The 27,303-nt window shown below is 48.9% G+C and overlaps 3 protein-coding genes and 2 long non-coding RNA genes across 10 annotated transcripts; 3 read left to right on the top strand and 2 right to left on the bottom strand.

Moving 5' to 3' along the window:
- The first annotated feature begins 717 nt into the window (after positions 1-717).
- myo1hb (myosin IHb) lies at positions 718-11,681 on the top strand. Of its 2 annotated transcripts, XM_088435689.1 has the most exons (32): positions 718-844; positions 1,643-1,804; positions 2,568-2,738; positions 2,802-3,000; positions 3,069-3,149; positions 3,584-3,763; positions 3,827-3,925; positions 4,688-4,801; positions 4,873-4,944; positions 5,032-5,151; positions 5,215-5,282; positions 5,732-5,837; positions 5,918-5,998; positions 6,066-6,157; positions 6,236-6,330; positions 6,519-6,565; positions 6,638-6,718; positions 6,841-6,946; positions 7,277-7,394; positions 7,462-7,575; positions 7,669-7,745; positions 7,813-7,881; positions 7,953-8,037; positions 8,220-8,382; positions 9,003-9,086; positions 9,164-9,257; positions 9,969-10,024; positions 10,143-10,278; positions 10,408-10,478; positions 10,546-10,643; positions 11,237-11,336; positions 11,424-11,681. In XM_088435689.1, the coding sequence occupies exons 3-32, from the start codon at positions 2,692-2,694 to the stop codon at positions 11,448-11,450; spliced, it is 2,880 nt and encodes a 959-aa protein (XP_088291815.1). In that variant the 5' UTR covers positions 718-844; positions 1,643-1,804; positions 2,568-2,691; the 3' UTR covers positions 11,451-11,681. The 2 variants fall into 2 exon arrangements, with proteins under 2 accessions (XP_088291815.1, XP_088291814.1); XM_088435688.1 differs by lacking the exon at positions 718-844 and having other exon boundaries at positions 1,036-1,804; positions 2,623-2,738.
- Positions 7,223-14,679, bottom strand: LOC148412173 (uncharacterized). 2 transcript variants are annotated; one of them, XR_015868039.1, is made up of 3 exons: positions 14,616-14,679; positions 14,043-14,275; positions 7,223-7,728 (listed from the first exon to the last, which is right to left on the bottom strand). It is a non-coding gene; the product is annotated as an uncharacterized LOC148412173 (long non-coding RNA). The 2 variants fall into 2 exon arrangements; XR_015868040.1 differs by lacking the exon at positions 7,223-7,728 and adding an exon at positions 12,793-13,923.
- On the top strand, positions 12,100-18,303 carry susd2 (sushi domain containing 2). Its single transcript, XM_088435690.1, has 15 exons — positions 12,100-12,193; positions 12,872-13,070; positions 13,199-13,350; positions 13,426-13,593; positions 13,757-13,928; positions 14,051-14,252; positions 15,317-15,402; positions 15,521-15,789; positions 16,402-16,740; positions 16,834-17,082; positions 17,225-17,408; positions 17,485-17,579; positions 17,760-17,945; positions 18,013-18,112; positions 18,183-18,303. The coding sequence occupies exons 1-15, from the start codon at positions 12,133-12,135 to the stop codon at positions 18,217-18,219; spliced, it is 2,499 nt and encodes an 832-aa protein (XP_088291816.1). The 5' UTR covers positions 12,100-12,132; the 3' UTR covers positions 18,220-18,303.
- Positions 14,763-19,044, bottom strand: LOC148412171 (uncharacterized). Of its 4 annotated transcripts, none has more exons than XR_015868038.1 (4): positions 18,766-19,044; positions 16,756-18,095; positions 16,396-16,685; positions 14,763-15,916 (listed from the first exon to the last, which is right to left on the bottom strand). It is a non-coding gene; the product is annotated as an uncharacterized LOC148412171 (long non-coding RNA). The 4 variants fall into 4 exon arrangements; XR_015868037.1 differs by lacking the exon at positions 14,763-15,916 and having other exon boundaries at positions 16,018-16,685; positions 16,756-17,080; positions 17,819-18,095; positions 18,766-19,042; XR_015868035.1 differs by lacking the exon at positions 14,763-15,916 and having other exon boundaries at positions 16,018-16,685; positions 18,766-19,043.
- Positions 18,725-27,063, top strand: taok3b (TAO kinase 3b). The gene is made up of 8 exons (XM_088435691.1): positions 18,725-19,462; positions 20,450-20,686; positions 21,374-21,502; positions 21,599-21,802; positions 22,158-22,397; positions 22,811-23,023; positions 23,571-23,753; positions 24,186-27,063. The coding sequence occupies exons 2-8, from the start codon at positions 20,501-20,503 to the stop codon at positions 24,348-24,350; spliced, it is 1,320 nt and encodes a 439-aa protein (XP_088291817.1). The 5' UTR covers positions 18,725-19,462; positions 20,450-20,500; the 3' UTR covers positions 24,351-27,063.
- The last annotated feature ends 240 nt before the right edge of the window (positions 27,064-27,303 follow it).

The raw sequence follows: 27,303 nt of genomic DNA, 5'->3' as shown, positions 1-27,303 counted from the left end.
GATCCATTTTCCTCTTCTTCTTCCGCCGCCCGACATCAAAATTTGATGTTTACTCCTGTTTGTTTTGGATGTAAGTCTTGTCGTGCGGTAACAGGAGTTGCAGTCCACTTTGAGACCGCTCGCCGCCTGCAGGCCCACTTTTGACTTTGGCGCCTGAATATCATGTCTCACCCCCCCCCTATTGCTTTGCCTTGTGGAATTTCCGACTGACTAAAAGAGAGCGGCAAAACAAAAGCTACGTTTTCAGCAGTTTCCCCCCTAACGCCACGGGGCATCGACTTGCGCGTGCGCATACCCCATTGCATTATGGGGGAAAAACGAGCCAAACAAGTCATCATCGAGATGACAAATAAACAATGTTTACTGACTTGAGTCAAAATGCTAATCCTTTAGCATTTAACTAGTAATACATTCAAACGTACTTGTAGGTTCAACGCTAAAAACGGAGCATTTGACGGGCCATTGACTTGCACGTGCACATACCTCATCGCATTACGGGGAAAAAAATGGTAACAACACCGACAAATAAACGATGTTCGCTCGCTAATCCTTTAGCATTTAGCCTAGAAGTACATCGGAAAGCATTTGCGAGTACGTTTTTGCCGGCGGGAAACGTTTCTTCCAGGCTTCCGATGGCCGCCTCGCCGGGATGTTTTCCATGGCGGCTTTTATTTTTGGACGGATATCGGCTTCCTCTTCCGGCTCCGTATTGATAGCTTCCTATCCGAGGAAGTCCAAAACCGACGTCGTGCGTGTTTGTTTCCCGTCGAGCGATCGGCGTCCTCCCGTTGAGCGCAATCGCGCTCAGTCGCCAGACGGGCGCGGCGGGAACCTTCGGCGTACAGTAGGTGACTTTCTTCTCTCGGTCCCACTTTGAAATAGGAATGAACCCTCTCGTTATGTTTGTTTGCAAGGAATAATAAAATGTCCTATTTATGTTGTATTTACGCAGCCAGATGTGCATCATCCAAATCCAACGTTTTGTTTACTTTTTAAGATAAAAAACTAAACAAATGTCATCTTTTGTAAATTCACCATATTTTCTTGTGTTCATAACCGTAAGTTGTAGATTTGTTTCACGTTAAGTGTGTTTCAGATTTCCCACGTTGCGAGCGGTCCGCGAACGCCTCGCCAGTAACGCAGTCGTTTTTCCTCGTGACGCAGCTCGAGTTGATTTTGCCACCAAAACGCAAAGTTTACGATTGTGTGCGACGAGTCAAACGAAAAGCGTTCCGCAACCGGCGCACTCGGCTTCACGCCTCGCCACGTTTCACATCATAACTTTTACACGACAGTCTCAGTTTTAGTGATATTCCCGCGCGTGACTCGGACGGTATGGACAAAAGTGCTGGATGTAAATGATCGAAATATCATATATGGAAGAAAAGACCTAGGGGCCGGGCTTTCCGCAGGAGATTAGATAGCGTGGCGTGGATACGGATTGAGAAAGGATGCGGCCAAGGTCTCGGCGGCCGCCTTCCACCGGAAGAGGCAAAAACAGGAACGGGCCGAGCGATAAGGAGCGGACTCACGTGGAATGGCTCTTTTCCGATCCCGGGCTATTTGCGAGAGCTTGAAGGCGTCTGACAGCGCGCGCGCGCCAGCTAGCCGCGTGACTGGTTGTTCTCCGGTTGGGCCGAAGAGCCTGGAGGAGCGCTGCAACCGCATCCTGAGGAACATGGAGGCCTCGCTCACAGCCCGGGACCGGGTGGGGATCCAGGATTTTGTCCTGCTGGACGCCTACACCAGCGAGAGCGCCTTCCTGGACAACCTGAGGAAACGCTTCCGCGAGAATCTCATCTACGTGAGTCACCGCGGCTCCGCAATCGTCAAGTCCTTTTCAGATCTTTTATAAAATGACACGTTTGAGCAATTTCATTTCCAGCCCTAGTGAATGACGAAGTTATTTGATTTTTTCGTCCCCCCGAATTGAGAATTTGCGGTTCGTGCACTGTATAAGGTGCACACGATGATAAGGAGCAACGTCCGTTTTTGAGGAAATTGAAGGTGCGCCTTATAGTGCGGAAATTACGGTCATTTCACATCTTTGATTTAGAAAATCACAAATGTGTCAAATAAATGTGACTTCAATCCCAGCTCTAGTGGGTGATAGCGAGTTTTTTCGTCCCCCAAAAAATGAAAACGCCTGCTTTATGCACCGTATAAGGCGCATCGAGTTATAAACCGGTTTTTGTGAAAATTGAAGGCTTTTACATGCCCCTTACTGTGCGGAAGATTTGTTAATTTTCAGATCTTCGGTTTATAAACGTCATCATTCCCAGCCCAAGCGGACACAGACAAACAGGAAGTTATGGTCAATAACGGCGCGTAAAAGGAAGTGAAATCACGTCTAAAGTGAGGTTTGGATATGTGTTTTTGCGCGGTCTTTCGGTGAAAATTCTATTGGCAATTTCTCCTTCGTCCTTGCCGCGTTTGTCCCGCCGCCAAACGCTGAAACGGCAAACGTCGGAAGGGTCGCCGGCCGTCCTCGCCGTGTCCCGAAAGTCATTTAGCGGACTTATTGCTCCGGATCAGGACGTTGCTCAAAGCGAGGTCACCTTCTCAAGGAGACGCGACGGAGCGCGGCCGAGAGGTGACCACGGCGACCCCGTTTGTCCGCAGACCTACATCGGCACTCTGCTGGTCTCGCTCAACCCGTACAAGGAGTTGGACGCGTACGGCAAGAAGCAAATGGACACCTACATGGGCGTCAACTTCTTCGAGCTTCCGCCTCACATGTAAGACGGGCGCCCGCCGGCGAAACCGTGCGGCGCCCGCCCGCAACGTGCGCTCTCGCGTAGCTACGCCCTGGCCGACAACGTCTTCCGCGCCATGACGTCCGAGTCCAACGACCACTTCATCCTGATCTCGGGCGAGAGCGGCGCCGGCAAGACCGAGGCCTCCAAGAAGATCCTTCACTTCTACGCCGTCAGCTGCCCCGCCGGCAAAATCCTGAGGAACGTCAGAGACGGGCTGCTGCTGTCCAACCCCGTTCTGGAGGTGGACACTCATTCCTCGCCTTTCCGTCTTTTCGGCCCGCTTCTAAATGTTCCCGTCCCCGCCCGCAGGCTTTCGGAAACGCCAAAACGCTGAAGAACGACAATTCCAGTCGCTTTGGGAAGTACATGGACATCCAGTTTGATCACCAGGTAGGGCGCGTTTTCAAACACATGGCACCCGGGCTGGCTCGGGCCCCGAAACGAGTTGAATGCGGCCCGCGAGATGATTTTGCAAAGCGTAAAAATGAGCTCATTTTGTTGAAAATGTTTTACGATTAATCGTGATGTGCTATTTTGGACAGCATTAAAAAAGAATAATACATTCGAGGGTCAGCCCTTGCTTTTAGAGCAGGAGTGTCAAACGTACGGTCCGCGGGCCGGTTCTGGTCCGCAAACGGGTTGAATCCGGCCCGCGAGAAGAATTGTCAATGCGCTGAACCTCTTCAATAAATGAGCATCTGGAAACGTATTACGATTAATATTAATGTTAATATCTTGCGGTAAATCAAACATACGGGTTAAATTAGTGACGGCGAATTCCAAGGCGCCTTCTACCGTCGAATTAAGTGAGGTTGGCCTTTCAGGGCGGGGCAACGGGAGGCCACATCCTCAGCTACCTGCTGGAGAAGTCGCGCGTGGTCCACCAGAACCACGGCGAGCGAAACTTTCACATCTTCTACCAGCTGGTGGAGGGCGGGGAGGAGGAACTGCTCCGTTGGCTGGGGCTGGAGAGGAACTGCCGGCGCTACGGCTATCTGCTCCAGGTAGCCGCCCCACCTCAAAAAGGAATTACGGGAGAGCCGTGACCCGCTGCGCGCCTCCGACAGGGCGACTGTGCCAAAGTTAGCTCCATCAACGACAAAAGCGACTGGAAGACCGTGCGCGCTGCTCTGCCCGTCATCGGCTTCAGCCGGACTGACATTGAGGTAACTTTTTTACATATATACAGTGGGCCCCCGTGTTACCAGATGCAGCCGTTCCGCCCTCGGGCTCGTAATGTTAAATAGCTAATGCTTTTAGAACCCCAGCTAAAAACATCAAAATTGTACACGCGGATTCAAAATTGCTGCCGCAAAAGGTATAGTAAGTATATATAATATACAATCAGAAAACATCATAGATAAAAAATATAGTGAGGATTTATGCCCATATTCGCTAGTAAGGGTAGCCTAGCTAGGCTAGCTTGGTATTTCTTGATTATCTCCAGCTTGGTTTCCATATAAATCATCTCTTACTTCTCTCTTTAACATCACTAGCAATCTTGGGACCCATGGCTAACCCATTCAACTTGAATTAAGCAGTAACTATTGAACAAAGCTTTACCGTTCCGCCATTTGGAAACGAGTGAGGCCGACCAATAGCAAACCAGCATCTCTGCGAGGAGACGCCGACCAAGAGCGGACCGCGTTGCATGGAAGGAGTTCGACGGCAATAGTAAATAAGTGCAATTACCTAAAAACGCCAGCAGATGAAGGCAAAACAACACAAGTACAGCCAGCCCCCTGGGGTCATGACAGTTGTTTTTGTCGCAAAACTCAGTATTCCTCATTGCAACTTGAAAAAACCTAAGCCAGGGACGCTGTAACAGGGGGTCCGCCGTATATGTGAAAAACTAATTGAACGAATCGATCGTTTGTCCCGTGTTCTTTGGGGCTAAACTCGGCATGCGTTCTCCGGCTGCGACGCAGTCCCTGTTGGGAATCGTCGGCAGCGTTCTCCACTTGGGCAACATCAAGTTTGAGGCGGACGCTCGGGGCTACGCCGTTCTCCAAAAGAGCCAGGAAATGCACTGGCTGTCCAAGGTGGCGCACCCACGCTCATTCGGAAGCGGGCCCAAGGGAACGCGTTGCAATTTTGCGTCTCCGTCCTCCAGTTGCTCGGGATTCCGGCCCAGGTGCTGCAACGGGGCCTGACCCACCGCAAGATTCAAGCCAAAACCGAGGAGGTGACAAACCGCCGGAAGGGCCACAAAATTAGCATTGCTGCGTTTTGAAGCGGCGTCTTGCGACTGACTTGCTTTTTGTGAACAAAGGTTTTGAGCCCCTTCTCGGTGGAGCACGCCGTTTACGCCAGGGACGCCCTTGCCAAAGCCATCTACGGGCGCACCTTCAACTGGCTGGTCAACCAGATCAACCGGTCCTTAGCTAACACGGTAAGCCGCCCACGCACGGACGTAGTGATCCCTCGGCAATAACGATGCATCAAACGTTTCTAGGATTCCTCCAGGAAGACGGTGATCGGGCTTTTGGATATTTATGGATTCGAGGTTTTCGCTGTCAACAGGTGAGCTCACTTTGAAATTATTACATAATATATTATATATGGATGATTTGGTATGAGTTAACCGAGTCAATAACCATCACTTAACCGGGCTGGCAGAGAATGAGTTACAGTATTTTCCGCACCATACCGCGCTTATCGCGGCCAACCCATATATATATATATATGTATAGCGTCATGTTCTCGGATCGGTTTATTTCTGCTAGCATACTTACTAATATGTTCTGTTCTGTGATTATTTTATCGTTGCTAGCATATGTACCGTACATAATAAGTAATGTTCTGTGATTATATTATCGTTGCTAGCATATGTACCGTACATAATACGTGACGTTCCTTGATTGGTTTATCGCCGCTAGCATAAGTAATACGTAATGTTCTGTGATGATTTTCTCGCCGGATTTCGCTTTTGAATAGCTTCTCTTGTGCTCGATCTGTTTTTTTTCCCCCAGTTTTGAGCAGTTTTGCATCAACTACTGCAACGAGAAGCTGCAGCAGCTCTTCATCCAGCTCACCCTCAAATCGGAGCAGGAGGAGTACCAGACGGAAGGCGTGGAGGTGCGTCGGCCGCGTTAATGCTCCCGGCGACCCCCCGAGAAAACCCGAGCCACACGGTACCGTTCCTTTTCAATGCGCAGTGGGAGCCGGTGCCATATTTCAACAACAAGATCATCTGCGACCTCGTGGAGGAGAAGCACAGAGGAATCATCTCACTACTGGTGACGATGACCACCGGGATGAGCGTTCCGTTGCCGGATGACGTCTAACGCTCGTCTCCTCGCGCAGGACGAGGAATGTTTACGCCCCGGAGAGGCCACGGATCTCACGTTTTTGGAGAAAATGGAGGACGAGATCGGCGGACATCCTCATTTCGTCACGTAAAGAACGACGGGAAAGGGCTCGCGCAGTTAGGGGGCGTCCGCCGATATGAGGCGGCTAACTGGCGTCTTTCGCAGGCACAAACTGGCGGACCAGAAGACCAGGAAAACTCTGGAGAGAGGAGACTTCCGCCTCCTGCACTACGCCGGAGAAGTCACCTATCGTGTCCTAGGTGGGCCCAATCGAGCGGGGGAAAAATATGATCGAAAGCCAGTTTGGGCCAAATTTTTAGGGCGGGTGGGCCCAGTCCAGTTTTACGATCTGCGATTAATCGGCTCTTTGGAAGCGTTTCAAAACAAATATCCACGAGCTTCGATGGCAGCCCACGTAACTTACGGCGTCTTGCAAAAAACCTTTCAGGATTCTTGGACAAAAACAACGATCTTCTGTACAAAAATGGAAAAGAGGTACGTTCTTGCGCCATCTACTTGAGACCGTTTTGAGGGGCCAGTAAATCCAGATGCATTTGTCCAATCGAGGTGATGCAACGCTCCCAGAACGCCATCATCAAAGACTGCTTCCCCCCGAGCGAGCCGGACCAAAAGAAGCGACCCGAAACCGTAAGACATTTCAATTTCTCGGCGTCACAAAGATACGTGAAGTACGATTTACGCGGTTAGCATTTAGCCTTCAAGTTTGTGCGTAGTGAGTCGCGTCTGAGCGCCGGGCGGCACCGGCGCAGGTGTCCACTCAGTTTAAAAGCAGCCTGGCGGGCCTGACCGAGATCCTGGGGACCAAGGAGCCCTGGTACGTCCGATGCATCAAACCCAACGAGGCCAAACAGCCAGGTAAAGCGTACCTTTTCAAAAGGACGTTTTAGCCGCGTTGCTTCACGTTCAAGCTCGTTTGCCCTTCATCTGAAAAGAAAGCCGGACAGTTCGTGCGACTGCGATCGGACGATCGGAAAGGATGAAAGTAGACTTGAATTAAAAGCGTAGGACAATTTGCAAAGGAGGAACATGATTCCCCAATACGTTTGTCACGTTCGATTCGTCTGCTCCTAGTTTGAGAAGGAACCCGCATTGGAAGTTGGAAATGAGTAAAAAGATGAAAAAAGGCATACGAGCATTTGCGACGTATTTAAGAAAAACTGAGCGAGCGGCGGGGCCTCCCGACAGGACGCTTCGACGACGTCCTGGTGAGGCACCAGGTGAAGTATTTGGGTCTGATGGAGCACTTGAGGGTCCGGCGCGCGGGCTTCGCCTACCGCCGCAAATACGAGATCTTCCTCCAGAGGTAAGGGCGCGAGACAAAGTGGGAAACGGGGAGCCCGACCCGTGAGGCCCGGTCCCTTGGCCTTCAGGTATAAGGCGCTTTGTCCGGACACGTGGCCCAAGTGGAAAGGCCCGGCGGCGGAAGGCGTCCGGATCCTGGTCCAGCACCTGGGCTACGAGCCCGACGAGTACAAGATGGGCCGGTAGGAACCGTCCGGTCCGAGCGCCGATCCGAAGGCCGTCGCGGAGCGTGACGCTTTGCCGCCTCGCCTCGCCTCGCCTCGCGGGCCCTCAAGGACCAAGATCTTCGTCCGCCACCCGAGGACTCTCTTCGCCACCGAGGACGCCTTCCAAGTCTGCAAGCACAGGCTGGGTGAGACCGAGCCGAGCGGACCGCGGTCGGGGACGCGTGAAGCCCGAACGTTTTTTGCTTCTTGCAGCCACGAGGATTCAGGCCAAGTACAAAGGCTACCGAGCCAAAGGCGACTACCACAAGCAGAAGGAAGCCGGTCGGTATTTTCGGGTCTTGGCGCTTTGGTTTGGAGGCGGCGCTGAGAGCGTTTAAACGTGTGCGCCGCAGCCACCAAGATTGAGACCTGCTGGCGAGGCCTGATGGCCAGGAAGGAGCGAGAAAGGAGGGAATGGGCCGTCGGGATCATCAAGAGGTGCGGGGCGCCGACTCCCCCTTTCGCGCTCAAAGTAACTCCAGATTTTTCGTCCCGCATCGCTCGGATGAAAAGAAGAAGACGTCGTTGCCTCTTTTTCCTTTGAGGATTTTGGATTTGAGTTCTAAAACTAGCCCCGAGGAGAGGTTGACACGCCTTTTTTCTCCGCCTGCGGGCGGCAGGTTCATCAAAGGCTTCATGAGCCGAAACGAGCCGGCGGGCGCCGTCAACCGCGAGTACCTGGCCTACGTCAGGCGCAGCTACCTGACCCGGCTGAAGGAAAACCTCCCCGAAACGCTCGTGCACATGGACTCCTGGCTCACCCCTCCGCCGATCCTCAAAGAGGTGCCGCAAATCCCCCTTTCAATTCTCTTCAAATCCCTTCACTTTTTGGAGTAGGTTGAGGAGTATTTGCGTCCATTTTAGGCAGTTTTTGGTCCATTCAAGGGTCGTTGAGTACACTTATGAAAACTTTAAAAACCTTGAGGGAATATTTGCATCGATTTAGGAGAACCAGGGTATCTTTTGTATACAACTCGGAAAGTATTTGAGTACATCTCGGAGGATCGTGATTACAGGAATATTCCAGGAGTATTTAGGGAATATTTACTTGAGCCGGGAGAATAAAGTTGGGGAGTTTATCGACTGACTTTAACGGATGAGTTCATTTCGAACAACAACAAATAAAAGCAATAATAAAGAAGAAAGCAGGTAGCGTATGCATGTTTGAAAAATGTGTTCAAACAAGCATATAGTATAACATTAATATGTATATGGATATACACACAAATTATGATGTGCAATTTTACATCGAATTAAAAATGTATAATATACATAGGTCCCTAGAAAACATACGCATGATAATGCCATCCATATGGCAAAATACTTCAAATTCCTATGAATGTCAAATTATGTGTATCATTTTTACAATTTTTTGTACAATTTTTGTTTTTTTTTTTTTGCAGGCGTCCCAGTTCCTGCAGCAACTCTTCATCCGCCACATGGTGCGCAAATACGTGCGGGGTATTACGGAGCAAAGGAAGGCACAGGTAGGTTGCGCGCGCGCGCAGGCGCAGATCGCCCAAAGCGGGATGGGATTTCAGGGGCGCATTGGACGCGTTTGCAGCTTTCGCTCAAAGCGCGCACCAGTTCCATGTTCAAAGGGAAAAAGGACAACTACCCGCTCAGCGTGTGCGCGCCCTTTCTTGACACCAGGATAGGCAAGTCCAATCGGGGATCGTCTTCAACTGCACTTTGATTTTTTGTTCTTTTTTTTCCTCTGAAGTGTTTGGGAAGGATTTCCTAGATTTACTCAGTTACATTTAACGTTTTAAAACATACTTTGTTTTTTTTTAATTAAAAAAACAAACATATTTGAAATTCTACAGTGTTCGATAAGCATTGTAAAACTTTTGCGTGATTTAAATAATTTTGATTACATTTCTTTTAAAAAGTCTATCTTTTACTTTATTTCTTATAATACATTTCAAATTATGCAAATTGTGTTCAAGTGCACTTTTATATTAATTATTTTTGCTTTGAATTTTTTAAATATTTTCTACATTCAATCATTTACATTTGTTTTAACTTTTTAAAACATGTATTTTTAAATATATTATTACATTTGTTACCTTACTTTTATTTGAAAATATAAAATCATAACTGAAATGATAAAAAAAATCGAAAACGAGGACGAAAACATTGACTAAAAACAGAAAAAAACCTAAACAAAAATATAATTAAAAACTAAAATACAAATGAAAATAATGACTTCATTCAAGTTAACAAACCAATTATTACATGTTAGCAATCATATCATACATCATTTCGGCTCTCTTTATTTTATTTTCGAATAAAAGTGCAGTGTTTACTTCATTACATTGTTGCTGCTTTTATCTTATTGAGAATTTACAAAACCTGACTCCATGTAGGTATCGAAGACATGAATATGAAAGTATTGCAGACGATCCAACATGAGCAGGTCAAGGTAAACGCACAGCATTTGCTGTCTCGACCATTAAAAAAAAAAAAAAAAAAAAAATCAACGGACTTCTTTTTGCCATTGCATTTTCCTGTTGATTTTGTTGTTTTTTTCCGGGCGGCAGTACGGCGTCCGGGTGGTCAAGTACGACCGCAACGGCTTCCGGCCCCGCCCCCGGCAGCTGGCCCTCACCGGGGAAGCGGCCTACCTGCTGGACGAGGCCAAGGTCAAGCAGAGGATCCCCTACGGGTCGCTCAAAGGTCGGTCGGCCTCGGCCTCCGCCTGGCCTCGGCCTCGGCCTCGGCCTCGGCCTCGGCCTGGCCTGGCCTGGCCCGGGCCGGGCCCGCGCGCTCCGCTCAGCCCGCGCGATCGCCTCCTTCCGGCTTCAGGGGTTTCCGTGAGCAACCTGAGCGACTACTTCCTGGTCGTCCACGTTCACCGCGACTACGTCAAGCAAAAGGTAGCGGCGGGCGCGCGCGCGCGCGACCGACTGCTTCAGGCCGACGGGGATTTTCCGCGGCGCGCAGGGGGATCTGGTTCTGGAGTGCGACTTCCTGTTCGAGGCCCTCGCCAAGCTGAGCGCCATCGCGGACAAGCCAAATTTCATCCGGGTGGTCCGCGGCAGGTACGCCGATTCGCCGAATCGCGATCCGACCCGTTCGGCTCCGAGGAGCGCTTAACCCTTGTCACTCGATTGCCGTCCAAGAAAGAAACAAATCCAATTCAAACTCCGAATGCTCACTTTGTTGATCTTCAAGCATGTTTTTAGAAGCTTTTGATTTGTTTAATGATCACGTTCCATATCTTTTGTAATAGAAATAGCAATGTACTTATATTGTTAATGTTATTTTTAATTAATATGGAGAATTGATCATGTTACTTTATTTGATACTACTGTATATATTACAGTATATGAAATATATATTATTATGCAACAAATTTATTGACAATTATTATTTATAGACTAGAATATATATAAAATGTATGTTATGATTCATTAGTCTCATTTCCATTCTTTAAAAATAACTGTTTCATAATTATTTACATTTTCAAGCTCTTATATTGACGATGCTTTTTATAATGACGATGTAAGCAGTGAAGCACACTAGCATCATCATCTCCAATCGCTGCGATTAAAAATAAGAACATGCGCCGGAGGGATTGAGTTTTTTGTTTTTTAAACGTATGAAATATGACAAATGTATACGCTCCATGCAGCGTGCGATTCGACATCCAGCCTGGCAGAGAAGGCTTCATCGACTTCAAGAGCGGTCACGAGGCGCTGGTCTACACGGCCAAAAATGGACATTTGACCGTGGTAACGCGCTTGACTTTTTTTACGGTCGCGAGTTCCGCAATCAACAAATTCGGCACGCGCAATTCAAAGTCGGCTGTCCTCTTCTAGGAATCCGCAAGCTGCAAATGCAGATGATTCGGGACGACGGCGCCCTCTGCTGGCGGACTTCACCAACTCGCTCCGGTCGACGAATTGGGACCCGATGACGTCATTCGACGACACGCTAACTCTTGCTATGCCAATATTTTGGTCACGGGCCCAGTGATATATACGCAAGTGAAAAATAACCACGAAATATCGCTTTTTTACATTGTACCGGAAATGATTGTAACCACGATTACGACAATAAAAACAATTTGTCGATGACAGCGTTTGTTAAATGAGATTTAACAAGGTTTTGGCAGGTAGCAGCGAACGCAACTGTGGCTTTTCATTTTCAAATTGAGAGCAAAACAATATGAGCAACATGGATGAGGCTCTTTTTTTTGTTTCTTTCAAGAACCATTTGCAGCGTCATGAATTTCTTTACGGAGATGCCCTCATGTTGATATGTACACCGCCGCCCTATTAAAAGCCCAAATAAAACTTTGAGCGGTGTCAAAGGTGCTCACGTGAGCAATAAAAAGCCAAGCGCGCCCGTTCCTCCGGGCCGGGCTTTTTCTGGAGGATCGAGGAAAAGCAAAGTCCGGCGAAGGCGGCGCGCGCTCAAATGAGACAAGGTTGCGAGCGTTATCATTACGACCTCTAGTTGATGATTGAATTAGCTTCGGAGCGGACCGGCCCGGCTCAAGCGGCGCCCACCACTGCAAAAGCCCGCATGGGAATGGACACGGCCGCCGCCTTACTTCTTTTCCTCTCGTGCATCGGTGCCGTACTGGGTAAATGCCTTTTATTCAATTTAGCTAGCTAAATTTAGCTAGCTGGGAAGATGAAGCTAGCTGGGAAGATAGCTAGATTGAGGTATAGCAGGTATACACTATTTGGATAGTAGCCAATAGAATGGGACCACTTGAATTTTTTCTTTTTTTTTTTCAACGTACATAGATAAAAAAAAACAAAAAAAAACAAGGGCTATATTTATTTTTTTCTCTATGAATTGAAGCCAGGAATTCTATTTTGCGAAAAGGTTTTCGCAGCGTAATATTCAGAACAGTGAATTTGATAGGAAATATCATGAAAATTGAACATCTTTGAAATGACTTGTCCCATTGGGCGTGACCTTTTTCTCGCTACCCTGTGAAATTTGAGATTTCACCAAGTGCTCCCCTCCTCTATCTTGCTAGTAGCTTGATACAGTAGATACGGAATATATAGATAGTGACAAACGGACAGATAGACCAAGATGCAAGTTAGCGAAAAATAGCTAGCGAGAAAGATGGATGGCTAGCTAGTAGCTAGACAGATAGATATGGAATATACAGTGACTAATAGGCCAATAAAATCACAGCTACGTAGCCAGAGATGATAAAAAATGCAAGACAGCTAGCTAGCTAGCCGGATAGCTAAATGGCAAGATATTGTTATGTTTATTGAATTTTTGCGTGTGTACGTTCGAGGCGAGTCATGCGAGGGGAAGTGCGGGCAACGGCTGAGCTCGTGTTGGTGCCAGCCGACGTGCGCGTCTCTGGAGAACTGCTGTCCCGACTACAAAGAATTCTGCGTGGATTTCTCCCCGCAATCGGGATCCATTTTGGGAGGGACCGATTTCGTCGTGCTCCACGCCACTTTTAACAAAAGTTCTCTCATTATGTGCATGTATGACTTCCATTCTTGATATATCTGCCATTTTACATGCATATACGTATACATATATATGCATATACAAAAAAAAAATATATATATATATATATGTGTGTGTGTGTGTATGTATATATCTCACGCAGGTTCAACGAGGATATCAGGACAACGGGCTACGTGGACGAACGCGGGCGAGGCCACTGCATCTCGCCGCTGCTCTACCAAACGGGCTGGCTTCCCGTCCAAATCTCGTCCAATCACGGCATCGCCTTCAACAGGGCGGGCTCCTGGCTGGCAGGTCCCATTTCATCTCATTTGACGCGGCGCGAGTTGGAATGGAGATTGCGCCCTGACGCGTCAACCTTTTCCGCAGTGCATACGGGCAAGTTGGACGGCAAGTTCAAGGCGCTTTTGGTCAACTCCACCAAGTGGCAATACTACGGGACCCCCGGGGTGGACGGGCCCCTGCAAATGACCTGGAACACGTCCCTGGTCCAGGCCCGGAGGGTCAACATCGAGCTGTGGGGCTACAGGGAGACGGGTGAGGCCCCCGACGTAGTTTTTGTACTTCGGATGCGGCACTGGGGTCCGTTTGCGGACCGCCGTCTATATTTGTGCGGCCCGTGGCGTACGTAAAAACAAGGTTTTTAGCTCCAAGCCCAACTCTCGGACGAGTGTCTGATTACTGAGCGCCCGCCCTCCAGGAACGCCGTATTCGGACCGCTGGCACGCCGAGTGGAAGTACCTTTACTCTCTGGCTAAGGACAGGGCCAACGACGGGAGCTTCGCTTTTGTGCCGCAGCCTTCTGCCGAGTTCGCGAGCTGGGAACTCGGAGCGCTCCGGGTCGGCTCCGCCGCAAACCCGGACGGCCTGATGTACGTTGCGTTTTGACACATTATGTGATAATCCATTCTCATATGTTATGATGATGATTACTTTTGTGCTACATCACTAAGCTTTTGTTGGCATTGTGGCAACGCCTCCCTTACCGGGCCAGGAACGTGGAGGCGGCATGGTCGGAGGACCACGCGCTGGCCTGGCACCTGGAGCAGAAGTTCCGCGACGACTCTGAGGCGTGGGCGCTGGACAAATGCGTGGCGTGGGACAGGCTGGAAAACGACCTGCCCGACTTCCTGGGCGAGATCGTCGACTGCCCCTGCACCCTGGCGCAGGCTCGAGCCGACACGGGAAGATTCCACGTAAGGCCACCGTACTCCAACGCCTTCAAAAAAAAAAGAAATGGTCAGAGTTGTTAGGTTTCGTTTTGGATGTCTTTTTTTTTCATCATAGTTTTAGTATAAGTTATGTGAATTGCTTGTGAGCATGATTTAAACCATGGCAAGTATTGTGTAGTCCAAAATATTCATTTCTCGACAAATCAAATTCAGATCGTGTATCACAGACTTCGAATGGCAACGTGTGCAGTGCATTATGCTACTTCTAAAGTTTTACGTACGTGTATTTGTGGCTTGAATTCGTGTTGATTACGCACTGTTTTGATATATAGTGTATGTACTGTATATATTTTATCAGTATATGAACAAGAAAAAGCATCGCCTTACCTGGGAATGCGTTTAAGTGGAGCCTGTCGAAACAAACTCAAATACAAATTCGTCACCTGGCTTCTGACGTCATCCGACGGCGCTTGTTTATAGGCTGCCGCTAGGCGGTGTCACTTTTACGCGACACACGCCGGAAAGACTACAAACTCCCAGACAACTGTTCAAACGGCTTACTTGCTTTATCAGAAAAGGATGAAATTGTACGGAGACCCTTTTTTATTTGGTTGAATTTCCTTTTAAAAAACATTTTTGTTGTTATTTTCCTTTTTTTTCATTTTAACTTTTGTTTAGAAATATAACCTTTGTACCCAATGAAGTTCAACATTCTTTTTCGTAGAACGTCTCAATTTTAGAGACTGTTTAGTTTATGTATTTTTTGAAATATTTTTTATACAATTTTTTTAATGACAAAAAATATCCACATTTGTATAAAATTACTTTAATGGCACCTCTAATTAATGTCTATTAGGCAGTCAGGTATGTGTCACATTATGTGAGCGTTAAGCCAGCATGTTTGTTAAAAGAAACTTGACAGCTTGTATTTGTTATTGAGGTTTTGGAGAACTTGTGAACAAGTCAACAAAGTACTTTAACAGTAAAGATCAAATTTAGTGTTAAACATTTTCAAACCCTTCATTAGCCTAACAGTAATAGAGTTTTCAATACATTTTTGATTTCAATTCTATTTTTTTCACACTCAGACGGATTACGGCTGCGATATGGAGAAAGGCAGCGTGTGCACGTACCACCCGGGTAGCATTCACTGCGTGAGGGCCATCCAAGCCAGGTAAGTGAATTTGAATACATCCCCTCAACGAAGCTTGCGATGTTGGCCAAATGCCGGCTTTTTGATGTGACAAACGTCCAAAGAAAGGCCTAAATCGCATCCGGTTTTGCACGTGCAGTCCCAGGTACGGGGCGGGTCAGCAGTGTTGCTACGACAGCAGCGGCGCCCAGGTGCTGACGGCCGACTCCATCGGAGGGAGCACCCCGGACCGGGCCCACGACTGGGGCTCCCCCCCGTACGTGGCGCCGCCCCGGGTGCCCGGACAGTCCCACTGGGTCTACGACGTCCTCAGCTTCTACTACTGCTGCCTTTGGTCCCGCAACTGCCATTATTACTTCAAGCACAGACCCTCCAGCGACTGCAGGCGATACCGGCCCCCCAGCACAGGTTCGATCGAGCTCTCATCTATTTTTTTATATAGTGTTTGGGATTTCATGTCTGGACTCTTAAAAAACGTGAAGGTACGTCCCTGGCGTTGAATGAGTTCAGTGTCTGGGACTGAATTTTGGGACTCCTTAAAAAAAGAAAAAAAAAAATCCTAAGCAAACTTTGAAAACCAGAAACAAAAACCCCCCACCCCTCAAATAGTCTGAAAAACAGCAGTGTTTTTCCAAGTAAGATGAAACATACTTTTACTATGTTTTTCACAATATTTTTCCTGCCGTTTCTGGGAATATTACAATAAACAAAGAAAATCAATAAAAAAAACCCTTGCATTTTTTTCCCATGTAAAAAACTTAAAAACATTTTTTTGGGGGGGTTCACTATTCCAAATGTTATCGGTATTTCTTTAAGTATTGTACACTTTAGCCCCCCCCCCAACAAAAAAAATTACAGTGAAGAAATGCAAACCTCTGTTAAAGTGAAATACAACTGAACCGCAGCTCCCAAATATACCGGAAGAAAAGAAAAGACGTGATTGGCCCCTCTTGACGGTTTGAATTCAGTAATTCTTTCCCGTGGCACTAGAGGGCACCCTAGCTGTATTTGTACCTCCAGCCGCGGTGTTCGGGGACCCGCATTTCATCACCTTCGACGGCGTGCGCTACTCTTTCAACGGCAAAGGCGAGTACACTTTGCTGACGTCTCCCGAGAAGAAGCTGAGCATCCAAGGCAGAACGCGGCCCGTCGCCGGTAGGCCAAACGGCCGCCCTCGCCGTGGAAAGCGCCGTGTTTCGGCCCCCGCAGGAAACGCCACCGAGCTGTCGTCCGTGGTCATGAGGGAGGCCTCGTCGGACGTGATCGAGGTGCGACTGCTCGCCGGTCGGGACCGCCTCCAGGTGCTGCGAAATCAAAAGCCGCTGTTGTTCAATGAGCAGAGCTGGATGGACTTGAACGGTGGGTGAGCTTTACTTTCTTTTGTGATACGTATCCACAGCATACGTGATTTTCGGGGTGATGTTTTTGCAAACGGTAACTCGGATGCGTCAGGTGCGTTCGTGTTTTCGCCCGGGGCCGCCAACGTAACGGTGATGTTTCCCAGCGGCGCCGGCGTGGAGGTGCGGCTCCGCAACCGGTCCGTGGCGGCCACCGTGCTGCTGCCCGAAGAATTCCGCAACTCCACGCGGGGATTGTTGGGCAACGCCAACGGCGCGGCCGGCGACGACCTGCTTCCCGCCGGCGGCGGGCCGCCGGCCGACGCCAGTAACGCCCGGGAGGTTTTCAACTTTGGGGCCAGCTGTGAGAAGCGCACCCTCAAGAATAATTGATCTTGTACAAACGTACGGCCCGCGGGCCGGTCCCGGTCCGCAAAGGGGTCGGATCCGGTCCGCGTGCCTGTTTTGTAAAGTATCCATCTACATTTTGTTTTTCTTTCTTCCAGGGTCCGTGGCCAACACGTCGGCCCTGTTCACGTACGATTCCAAATACCTTTTGGACACCTTCTACCATGCCCCTAGGCACGACCCCGATTTTATTCCGGCGTTTTCGATACCGGAGGATCCCGCCGACCCGCTCCACGACCTGGCTTCGCAAATCTGCGCCGGAGACGACTCTCGCTTCTGTCGGTAGGATCGCAAAAACCCGTGGGTGAAAAGAAAAAGAAAAAACAAAGCCGGAGCCGCGGCCACCGTTTTTTTGCAGGTATGATATTTTGGTGGGTCGCAGTCCGGAACTCGGGAAGGCCAGCAAAACGTCCTACGCCAGTCACCTTGCCCTTGTGGAGGACCTAAAGCCTGGTGAGCGTTGGCTCCTTTGAAGATGTCGCAAAAATAACCTTAAATAACTCATCTTTATAATATATATATATAATATATATATATAATGCGACGCACCGCGTGACCACGAGAAACATTGCACATTTGCATTAGCATGTAAGGATCGATTCCGACGGCGGTGTTTTGTTTTTTTACGCTCAGTGATTTCCTGCGGTTGGCTGGCGCCGCCCGGCAACGGCACCAAGGAGGGCACCACCTACCTGCAGGGGGCGACGGTGCGCCTGCTGTGCCGCGCCGGATTCGCGCTGCGAGGATCGGCCGAGCGCACCTGCCAAGCGGACGGGACCTGGTCCGGAAGCCAACCCGTCTGTGTCCTTGACACACCCGGTACGTCCATTTTCCAAATGCAGTACTTCCATTGCCGATCTTTGTTTGTGTCCTTTCATTTTGCCAGGCGACAACACGGGCGTCATCGTCGGAGCCGTGGTGGGCGTTCTGCTGGCGCTTGGGCTGCTGACGACGGGCCTGGTTCTGTGGCTGAAGAAACGTCGGAGGTCACTTGGCGTTATTGGAATTTGATGACGCCATCTGACGGCGGACTGACGGATTGTCCATTTTTCGCAGGTCGAGAGCTTCAACGAGCTTGAGCGTAAATCTTTAACCGGGTCGAGTCGACGGTTGAAAGTGGAAGCCGAGCACCACGAGGCACTTGTCAAATGTCAAAAAAAAAAATGCACAAATGAAAAGTCCTAAAAAGGTGTCTCTCTCTTTCTGCACTTGTCACCAACACAACAGCACCATCTCAAGGCAAACAAGTGAACTGCATTCATATTAGGACTAATGTGACGAATTTAAAGGGTTTAGGAGCGTTTTTTTTAAACATTCTTTACATGATAGATTATTATGCACTCATGTAATTGTAAAATGTAACTGTTAACGTTTTTGATGCAATTTATAATATACTCATATTCATTTAAAGAGCAATTTGGGGGGCTAATTATATGTAAAAAAAAAAAAAAGCTTGACGTTCCGAAATGACTTCCGGAAGGATGAATTTCCGAAGTCGAAGTGTAGTAAGTTGAGCGCGCGTAGTATTGCGGTGTCTCTTTAAGGGAAGGGGGAGTGTGACAAGTAGCAAAAAAAAAAAAGAGAGAGAGAGGGGGGGGGGGCGACGAGATGAATAGAAGGCACGAGAAGAGGCACCTACCATGAGCAAGTGCAAGCGCGCTGTAAATGTAGGACACACATGGCAGCAGCAGGCTCCGAGTCCCGGGGCCCCGGAGCCCCGCTTCGGCGTCATGTCCGGACTCGCCTCTCGACACTCTCGCCACTCTCGCGCCTCTCGCCATTCTCGCCGTCGTCCCCGGGGGAAGCCTGCAGCCTCCTCTCCGCCGCCGCCGCCGCCAAATTACATCACATCTTTCCGCGATTATCAATGGTAGGCATTGCGTAATTGCCGCCCCCTCCCCCCCCCTTCTTTATCAGCGTTACCCCCCACCTTTTTTTTTTTTTTTGGAACGCGTCACTCCCCCCACCCCCCCACCCCCGGAGCTTTGCGTTCGCTCGCCGGAGGGATGCCCTTTCGCCGGCCCGAACGTTCGCCGAGCGCAGCTGCAGGATGCGCGTGAGGCCGGCGGCGGCGGCGGACGTGTGCTGCATTCGCGGACGTCGGACACAAGAAACGCGGGCCTGCCGCGGGCGTCGGACGCCACCCGGCGGGCCCCCCCTCCTCCCGCTCGGCTCCTCGATTCTCCAGGAGCATGCTGCCGGCGTGAAGAAGGGATGAGGCCGCGCACGGGGACTCCAGCGGGCCACAGCTGCGGCCTTCTTCTCAGCACAGCCGGCGGCGGCGGCGGCGCTGCTGCGGGACCCGCGAACGCAACACCGTCACATCAGCATCTTTGGTACCGCTTTCGGCCGACCATTGCATGAAGTAGAACGAGAAAAAGGAAAAAGGGGGGGGGGGTGTAATGCGCGTGCGTGTACGTGTGTGAAAAGGGGGGGGGGGGCGGCGCGCACTCACGCGCTATGCTATGACTACATCCATCCGTAGTCATGGCAACCACATCCTGTTAATGGATGTCAGTTTTACACCCCCCTCCTTCTCGCTCTTCGTCACCTTTAAAATAAATGCTTTTGTGATGTGAAACACAACGGGAAAGTAAAAAAAAAAATACTGCTTGCAAAAGTGCGCGCACCCTCATACATCCATAAAGCGTACTCAGCGATTTTACGGCAAAAACCTTCATGTTTATCACTAATATCGGCTGCTATTTAGACCTGCTCATAAAGGCGATGAAGGCAATCTCAAGAAAATCAAATTCAGCTGTTCCGCTAGGCTTTTCCTGCCTTTTTTTGCCTCGAAACGTGAAGGTTTCATGCTAAACCTGTCTGCTATCAGGAGGAACTGTTCATAATTCCCCCCATTGTGATGAAGGATATCTAAAGGAAAAGAACTACAAATAATATTTAGCCGTTCTGGTAGGCTTTCCCAGCCCATTTATTGTATGTGTTTTCTTTTGCCTCGGAGCCCAAACTCGAAGGTTTCATGCTAAAACTGACTGCTATTCGGAGGAAGCGTTCATAATTGCCTCCGCTGCGATTGAGGCCAACTAACGAAAAAGAGCCCCAGATAATATTCAGCTGTTCTAGCAGGCTTTTCCTGCCCTTTTGGTTTCGCCCGGAAGCTGAAACTTGAAGGCTTCCCGCTAAAAGCGCTTGCGATCCGGAGGAACCGCTCGTGATTCCCCCCGGCGCCGTTAAGGTTAAGGTTAAGGTTCGGCGGCCTTTCCCGCCCTTTCTTTTGCCCGTCGGAAAGTCGGACGGCGAGGAGAGGGCGCGCGGACTTGCGCCAGCGGGCTCGGGGCTCAGGCGGCTTTTGCGGCGGGCAGGTCATCGGGGAGATCCAGGAGCATGAGCACAACTTTGAGCTGCGGGCGCAGATGTCTGGCTACAAGCGCATGCGGCGGCAGCACCAGAAGCAGCTGATCGCCCTGGAGAACAGGCTGAAGGCCGAGATGGACGAGCACAGGCTGAGGCTGCACAAGGAGCTGGAGACGCAGGCCAACAGCACCTACGGCGAGCTGGAGCGGCTGGCCAAGCGCCACGCCGCTCAGACCGACAAAGAGGTGAGCGCCGCCTGCTTTCCGGGCCGCCCCCGACGATGACGGCGACGATTACGGGGATGACGACGGCGGCGATCGCGATGACGACGACGGATTGTCGCCATTGTTGGAATTACTCGGATAAAGAGGACTGTGATGGTGATGACGGATGATAACGATGGCGGCGATCGTAATGGCAATGCCGATCATTTATTACGGTGACGAAATTTTACGATGATGATCACGATTATAATCGCGATCGTTGTGATTTTTTTTAGAGGTTGATGACGATGATGTCGGCGATTGCGACCACGATGAGTGAAATAGACAACTATGTCAACGACGATTGTCACGATTGTTACAAAGACGACGAAACGACCACAATGATTAGCGTGACGATCGTGACGACGATCGTGATTTTTAACGGCGACGGTAACGACGATCGTGCGATTTCTACGAGGTTGACGATTGTCGCGGCGACGATGTTGCCGATTGTAACCGCGAAATAGACAGTTATGTCCGGATGATTACGAATCCGGTGACAACGAAGACGACGATCATCGTAACGGTAAGGACGATGATTGTGATTTCGACGAGGTTGACGATGACAGCGATGACGGCGGAGGGCGCTAAATCGCTCCGAGGATCGTTACGGCGGCGGGACGACGAAATTACCGTCTGGCGATAACACCGACGGACGCGTCTTGGCAGATGAAGTCGGTGGCGGCGGAGGAGAGGCGCATCCAGCAACAGATCGCCGCCCAGCAGAAGAAGGAACTGACGTCCTTCTTGGACAGCCAGAAAAGAGAGTACCGACTCTGCAAGGACAAAATCAAAGAAGTAAAGAAGTGGCTTTTTTCCCCTCACATTTTGACTCCAAAATACTTTTTGATGTCGAGAATTTGGGTGGAGCATTTTCTTTGTTCCCCGTACCAGGAGATGAGCGAGGACCCGTGCACCCCCAAAGAGGAGAAGCAAGAGCGCCTGTCGCGGCACAAGGAGACCCTCCAGCGCTCGCAGGCGGAGGAGGAGGCCAACCTGCTGGCGCAGCAGCGCCTGGTCTACGAGCGCAGCTGCCGCGCCCTCAAACGCCGAAGTCTGCTCAAGAAGCACGACTTTGAACAGGAGCAGCTCAGAGAGGTAGCCGCCAAATCGAATCCCAAATCCACGTTTTTTTTTTTTACCAACAATGATTACGAAACTACTTTTTCTTGATTCAAGAACAATGATGAAGAACGCTTCCAATGAACGCTTTCTCATTTTTAGATGTAGATGAACTTTGGTCAAAAGTGATCGGTAGGAACGGCAACTCTGTCACTCGTGTCATTTCCGTCCATTCAGTTTGTTTTTGACAAGTCGTCTGAGGGGCCCGGTCGTCTTGAGCGCTGCTAGCATCCGGCGCCGCTAATCGCTAACATGGGAGCCGGCGCCAATCACTGGCAACATTCGTTCGGAATTGTGTTCGAAGCGTCCTTAATGGTGGCCTCGCCCTCAGGAGCTGAACAAGAAGAGGAGCCAGAAGGAGATGGAGCACGCCCTGATGATCCGGCAGGACGAGGCCACGCAGGAGCTGGAGCAGCGGCAGCTTCAATCGCTCCACAAGCTGCGCGCCGAACTCATGCGGCTGCAGCACCACACCGAGCTGGAGAACCAGGAGGAGTACAACGACCGCAGGCAGCGAGAGCTCCTGCGCAAACACTCCCTGGAGCACCGGCAGCAGCCCAGGGACCTCAAGGTCACGCGCCATTTCCATTTTTTATATACATATATAGATAAACTATGTGCGTTTAAAGATCAGTTTCAGAAATGTCCCTTTCTTCGACATGGTCACGATGGTCTGGGGATGGAACCTACAGCCTCTCGGCTGGGAGACGGCCACCCCCCAAAAAAAGTCTTCTTCTCAAAAATAGTTAAATGGCCGTAAATAACTCAAGCGGGAACGTCGCCGTTCCTACTGATCACTTTTGCCCCAAGCGGGCCTACTTACTCAAATGTAGCCATTACAAAGGGCACATTTCGAGGTGGTGACATTTTGGCTGACAAAGTGAAAAAAACAAAACAAAACAAAGAAAGGATGACTCGGAGTTGCGGCGTGTTTGAAAAGGTGCAAACGCAGAATGCGGGAAATGCGCCCGTGTCCGTCCTCAGACGCTGGAGCTGCAGATCAAGAAGCAGTTCCAGGACACGTGCAAGGTCCAGAACAAGCAGTACAAAGCCCTGCGCAACCACCAGCTGGAGGTGTCGCCCAAGGGGGAGCACAAGAGCCTCCTGAAGGGGCTGAAGGAGGAGCAGACCCGCAAGCTGGCCGTGCTGGCCGAGCAGTACGAGCGCTCCATCAACCAGATGATGGCCTCGCAAGCGGTACGCGCCCCTCCCGTTTCCAAGGCCTCGGCCGCTCGCCGAGCCTGCCCGCGCCGGTCGACCGTGCTCGAAGCAAAAACTGAAAAAAAAAAAAAAAATCCAGGTCCTCCTCGCCAGGAGTTGGCGCTACTTGTGCAAAGAATGGCTACCGTTACAAAGTTTTGATGGCTCGTGACACCAAAAAGACATTTTTTGTAAGTCTTGAGCTGCTAAATGTAATTTTCGTAGACTTTTAAAAATTTGTAGGGGGCGCTAATTTTTTTTTCAAAATATTGATTTAGCTAAGCCAGATGCGTGTGCAAAGTTTCATGAGTTTTCGTGCATAATAAGGCACTCAAAACGGCGTTCTCATTTTTGGTGAACGGCGCGTCGCCATGGCGACAACGTTCCCCGAAAACTCACAAATTCTCTTTCAAATTGTACTTTGTTTACAAATCATATGGTACTAGTTGATTAAAAAAAAAAACAAGCCTTCAAGAACCATTTGAGAGCGTGGGAAAAGTACCCGGGGCAGCCATTTGCTGGGTTGAGTCCAAGGATTTTGCAGATGAGGTTGGAGGCGGAGCAAGAGTCGGAGGTGGAGGCCCTCAAACAGCAGCTGAAGCAGGAGATGGAGTTGCTGGACGCCTACCAGAAGAAGAGCAAATCCCAGATGGAGGGTCAACACGAGCGGGAGCTCCAGAAGCTGGAGCAGAAGGTCTCCATACGCAGGGCCCACCTGGAGCAGAAGGTAGGCGCTCGTCACCAGTCGGCTTCGGGGTGTGACGATGCTGTGACGTGTTTTTGTTTCTTGTCGGACATACTTAGACAAAATTGCTTCTTGTTTTGTTCATCTTAAATTGTGAGTGAAAAAACAAGAAAGAATCCAGATTTACTCACATTTGCCCTGTCATTTGTTGCCAGGCAGATTTAGCAGGGCGCAATTCAGTTTTTCCTTGTCATTTTGATAACGTTTCTTCTTCCATTTTTTATTTTGAAAAAACAAAGCTTGAATTTGCACTCGGATCAAATCATCTTTGTGTTGTCACTTGTTACCGGGCAGATTTTGGCTTCGACTAAGCGCCTATTGTTGTTGTTGTTGTTGTTGTTGTTTTCATCCAATGAGATGTGAAATGTAACGCGACGGCTTCTTTTTTTCCCCGCCCTCCGATCGGCGGCGCAGATGGAGGAGGAGCTTTCGGCCCTGCAGAAGGATCGCAGCGAGCGGATCAAAAGTCTGCTGGAGCGTCAGGAGCGGGAGATTTTGTCCTTCGACAGCGAGACTCGCATCCTGGGCTTGGGCAGCCTGGGCTCCCTGGACGTCTTCCTCAAGGACGACAACAGATGAAAGCGGCCGTGGCCCGGAGAACTCCTTTCCAGGCGGCCAAAGGACGCGACCCGGGCGGAACCCGTCGGTGGGATTATTCCTCCTCTACCTTTTTTTTGATATGACCTGAATATTTCAAGATTTTTTGAGGGGGGGCCTGAATGGGCTCTTTGATATATTTCCGTAGAACTCCGTCCACGTGTGCTTGTGTGTGTGTCTGTGTGTGTGGGTGCGAGTACAGCCCCGGGGCCTCCCGGGGCCTCCCGGGGCCTCCGGGGGCCTCCTGGGCCCAATCCTTCTTGGATCCGGCCCACGGGATTCATTTTGCCAATATTGCCACATCTCGAGCCGGAAACATTTGCCCACCTCCGATCTTCAGGACATTGTGGAATGTGAACTGTGGATACTAGTTGTGGTTCTTCTGGTCTTTCCTTTTCTTCTGGTCCTTCATCCTCCTCTGGCCTTCCTACCTTATTTTCGTTTTTCTTCTCGTCATTCTTCCTCATTGTCTTCTCTTCTTCCGTCTGGGCGTTCTTCCTCATCTTCTGTTATTTCTGCTTCTTCTTTTGGCCTTTCTTCCTCCTGTTCTTCTCATCTTTCTTCTTCTGGTTGATCTTCTTCTTTTGTTCTTTCCTTTTCTTCTTTTGGCCTCTTTTTCTTCTGTCTCTTCTCATCTTCCTTCTGCTCCTTCATCTCCCTCTTGTTTTTATTCTTCTGGTCTTCATTTTCTTCTTCTCGCTTTTCTTTCTTCTGGTCATGCGTCCTCATCTTCTATCTTTCCTCTGGTCCTTCTTCCTCAGTTTTCTCTAGCTCTTTTTGTCCATCTTCTGGTCATCGTGTTCTGGTCTTTCTTCTTCTTTTAGTCCTTCTTCTTCCCCAGACTTTCTTCTTTTTCTGTTTATTCTTCTAATGCTTCAGCTTCTTCTAGGCTTTCTTCTGGTTCTTTGGTCTTTCTTGTCTTCATCCTCTGGTCCTTCTTTTCTGATCTAGCTTCTTCTGGTCCTTATTCCTCTGGTTCTCTGTCTGGCCTTCCTTGCACTTGTAGCCAGTCTCCATCCTTTTCTGGCCCTCTTCTTCAGGGTCTTCTTCTTGTATTCTTCTTCGTGTTCCTCATTTTCTTCTGGTTCTTCATCTGCTCTCTCTGCTTTTTCTGAATGTTTTTCTCTTGTGGTCCTTCTTTGTGTGAAGCTGCTTTTTTCTTGATTTTCCTTCTTCCTGTGTTTTTCGTTTTCCGGAATGTGAACGTGAGCGTGGGGGCGTCATGGCTTTTCGCATTGCATGCACTTTATTAGGGACACGTGGCGCATGGCTCTGTTTGTAAATAAAGCGATCATCAGCATTTTGGGTTGCACCCCCCCATGGAAAAAAACAAAAATATGAGCTATGATAGGTTCACATTTGCCTTTCTTTCAGTTGTTGTGCCTTTTTAAATTTTTGATTTGAAATGTATTCATTTATTGATTTCATTTGCTCATGGAACTTGTTGTTTATGACCAACGGTGAAAATTGTGCTGTTTTTTTTATATGAATATTTGTACTTGTGCAATTATGTACTCATGAGCTGGAGCTTACAAGATTTTTTTTTCTTTTGGATTGTGTAGTTGTGAGAGATTGTATCATCATGGGGACGGAATGACAGGCACACGCATACAAACACATACATACGTGTCGTTGTGTTTTATAAGGACTTTTTTCCAAACGAGACGTCATTGCGTAAGACGGGGAAAGCCCTTTCCGCTAATGCTTACATGTTTTTGTTGGTTTTGTTTTTCTTCTTTTGATTCGGTTAGTGTAGTTGTGAGAAACTGTATCATAATGGTGGACGGGATGACACACACATACGTGTCGTTGTGTTTTCTAAGGACATTTTTTCCAAACAAGACATAATTGTGTACTAGAGGGGAAACCCCTTTCCCCTAATGCTTACATGTCTTTTTTTTTTGGGTAAAATTTGGATCGTGTAGTAGTGAGAAATTGTATCATAACGGTGGGCGGGATTACACACGCACACACATTTGTACGGCTGTACTTGTGAGGACGTTCGTTGACGATGTATTTTCTAGCTCCTTAACAATGGGAAATGACTGCTTCACTCTAACCCAATTCGAAGCTAGACTCCAAAAGCAAGTCTTGACCCTTAAAACGAGGCCTGAATAAGTGAGGCCTGGCCTAAATGTCCCCAGTTCTCCATTGTATCCTTATTATTTTGGTTGAAAACTCAAAAAGGTTCCCACAAGTAGAGCTATACAGGAACACACACGCACAAACACGTCGTTGTGCTTTATAAGGATTTTTTTTTTTTTTCCCAAACAAGACATAATTGAGTATTACATTGACACACCTTTCCACTGATGTTAGAGGGACGGGACTTGGGGCAAACAATTGAGGGGGTAGATCATCCAGGAAAGCTTCATTTCCAGCCCTGAAGAAACAATTACAAAAAAAAGACAAACCTGAGAAAAGCTGTTATTCTGAGGACATGGGATAAATAGACACTATGAGGACCAAGCGGCATTCCGAGGGCCAGCAAACGTGTGCAATGAGAACTCATCGTTTCGCACGACAAGACGGCGAAACGCAAAGCGATCCCCGAGCGCCACCGCGCAACTTACAATTTGAAGACTGACTGTTAGGGACATGTTAATACAACCATGATTTGTATGTAAACAGGTTATCTATAACTACAGCTTTGTAATGGATAGATGAGAAGACATAAAAGCAGATGCAAAAAGTGGCAGTGAACATGGACTCACAATTATTTTCTTTCTCCAAAATATCATTATTGTCGTTTGATGAAGTAAAATACTCTCGAAAATCTGATTAAAAGTCAAATATACATTCTTTTTTTCCCAACAAAGGGTCTAAATTGCAGCAAAAAGAAATGTGTAAAAGAAAATCATTTATAACTCTTTGAAAAAAATACTACTTTAAATTCACTATTTCTTTGTTGGGGTAATGTTTTTTTTTTTACAGA

The sequence above is a fragment of the Hippichthys cyanospilos genome, chromosome 15 (assembly GCF_059441005.1).
Source record: "Hippichthys cyanospilos isolate Australia breed blue-spotted pipefish chromosome 15, RoL_Hcya_1.0, whole genome shotgun sequence".
NCBI lineage: Eukaryota > Metazoa > Chordata > Actinopteri > Syngnathiformes > Syngnathidae > Hippichthys > Hippichthys cyanospilos.
Note: the sequence above shows the minus strand (reverse complement) of the source record. Positions and strands in the feature narration are given on the sequence as shown.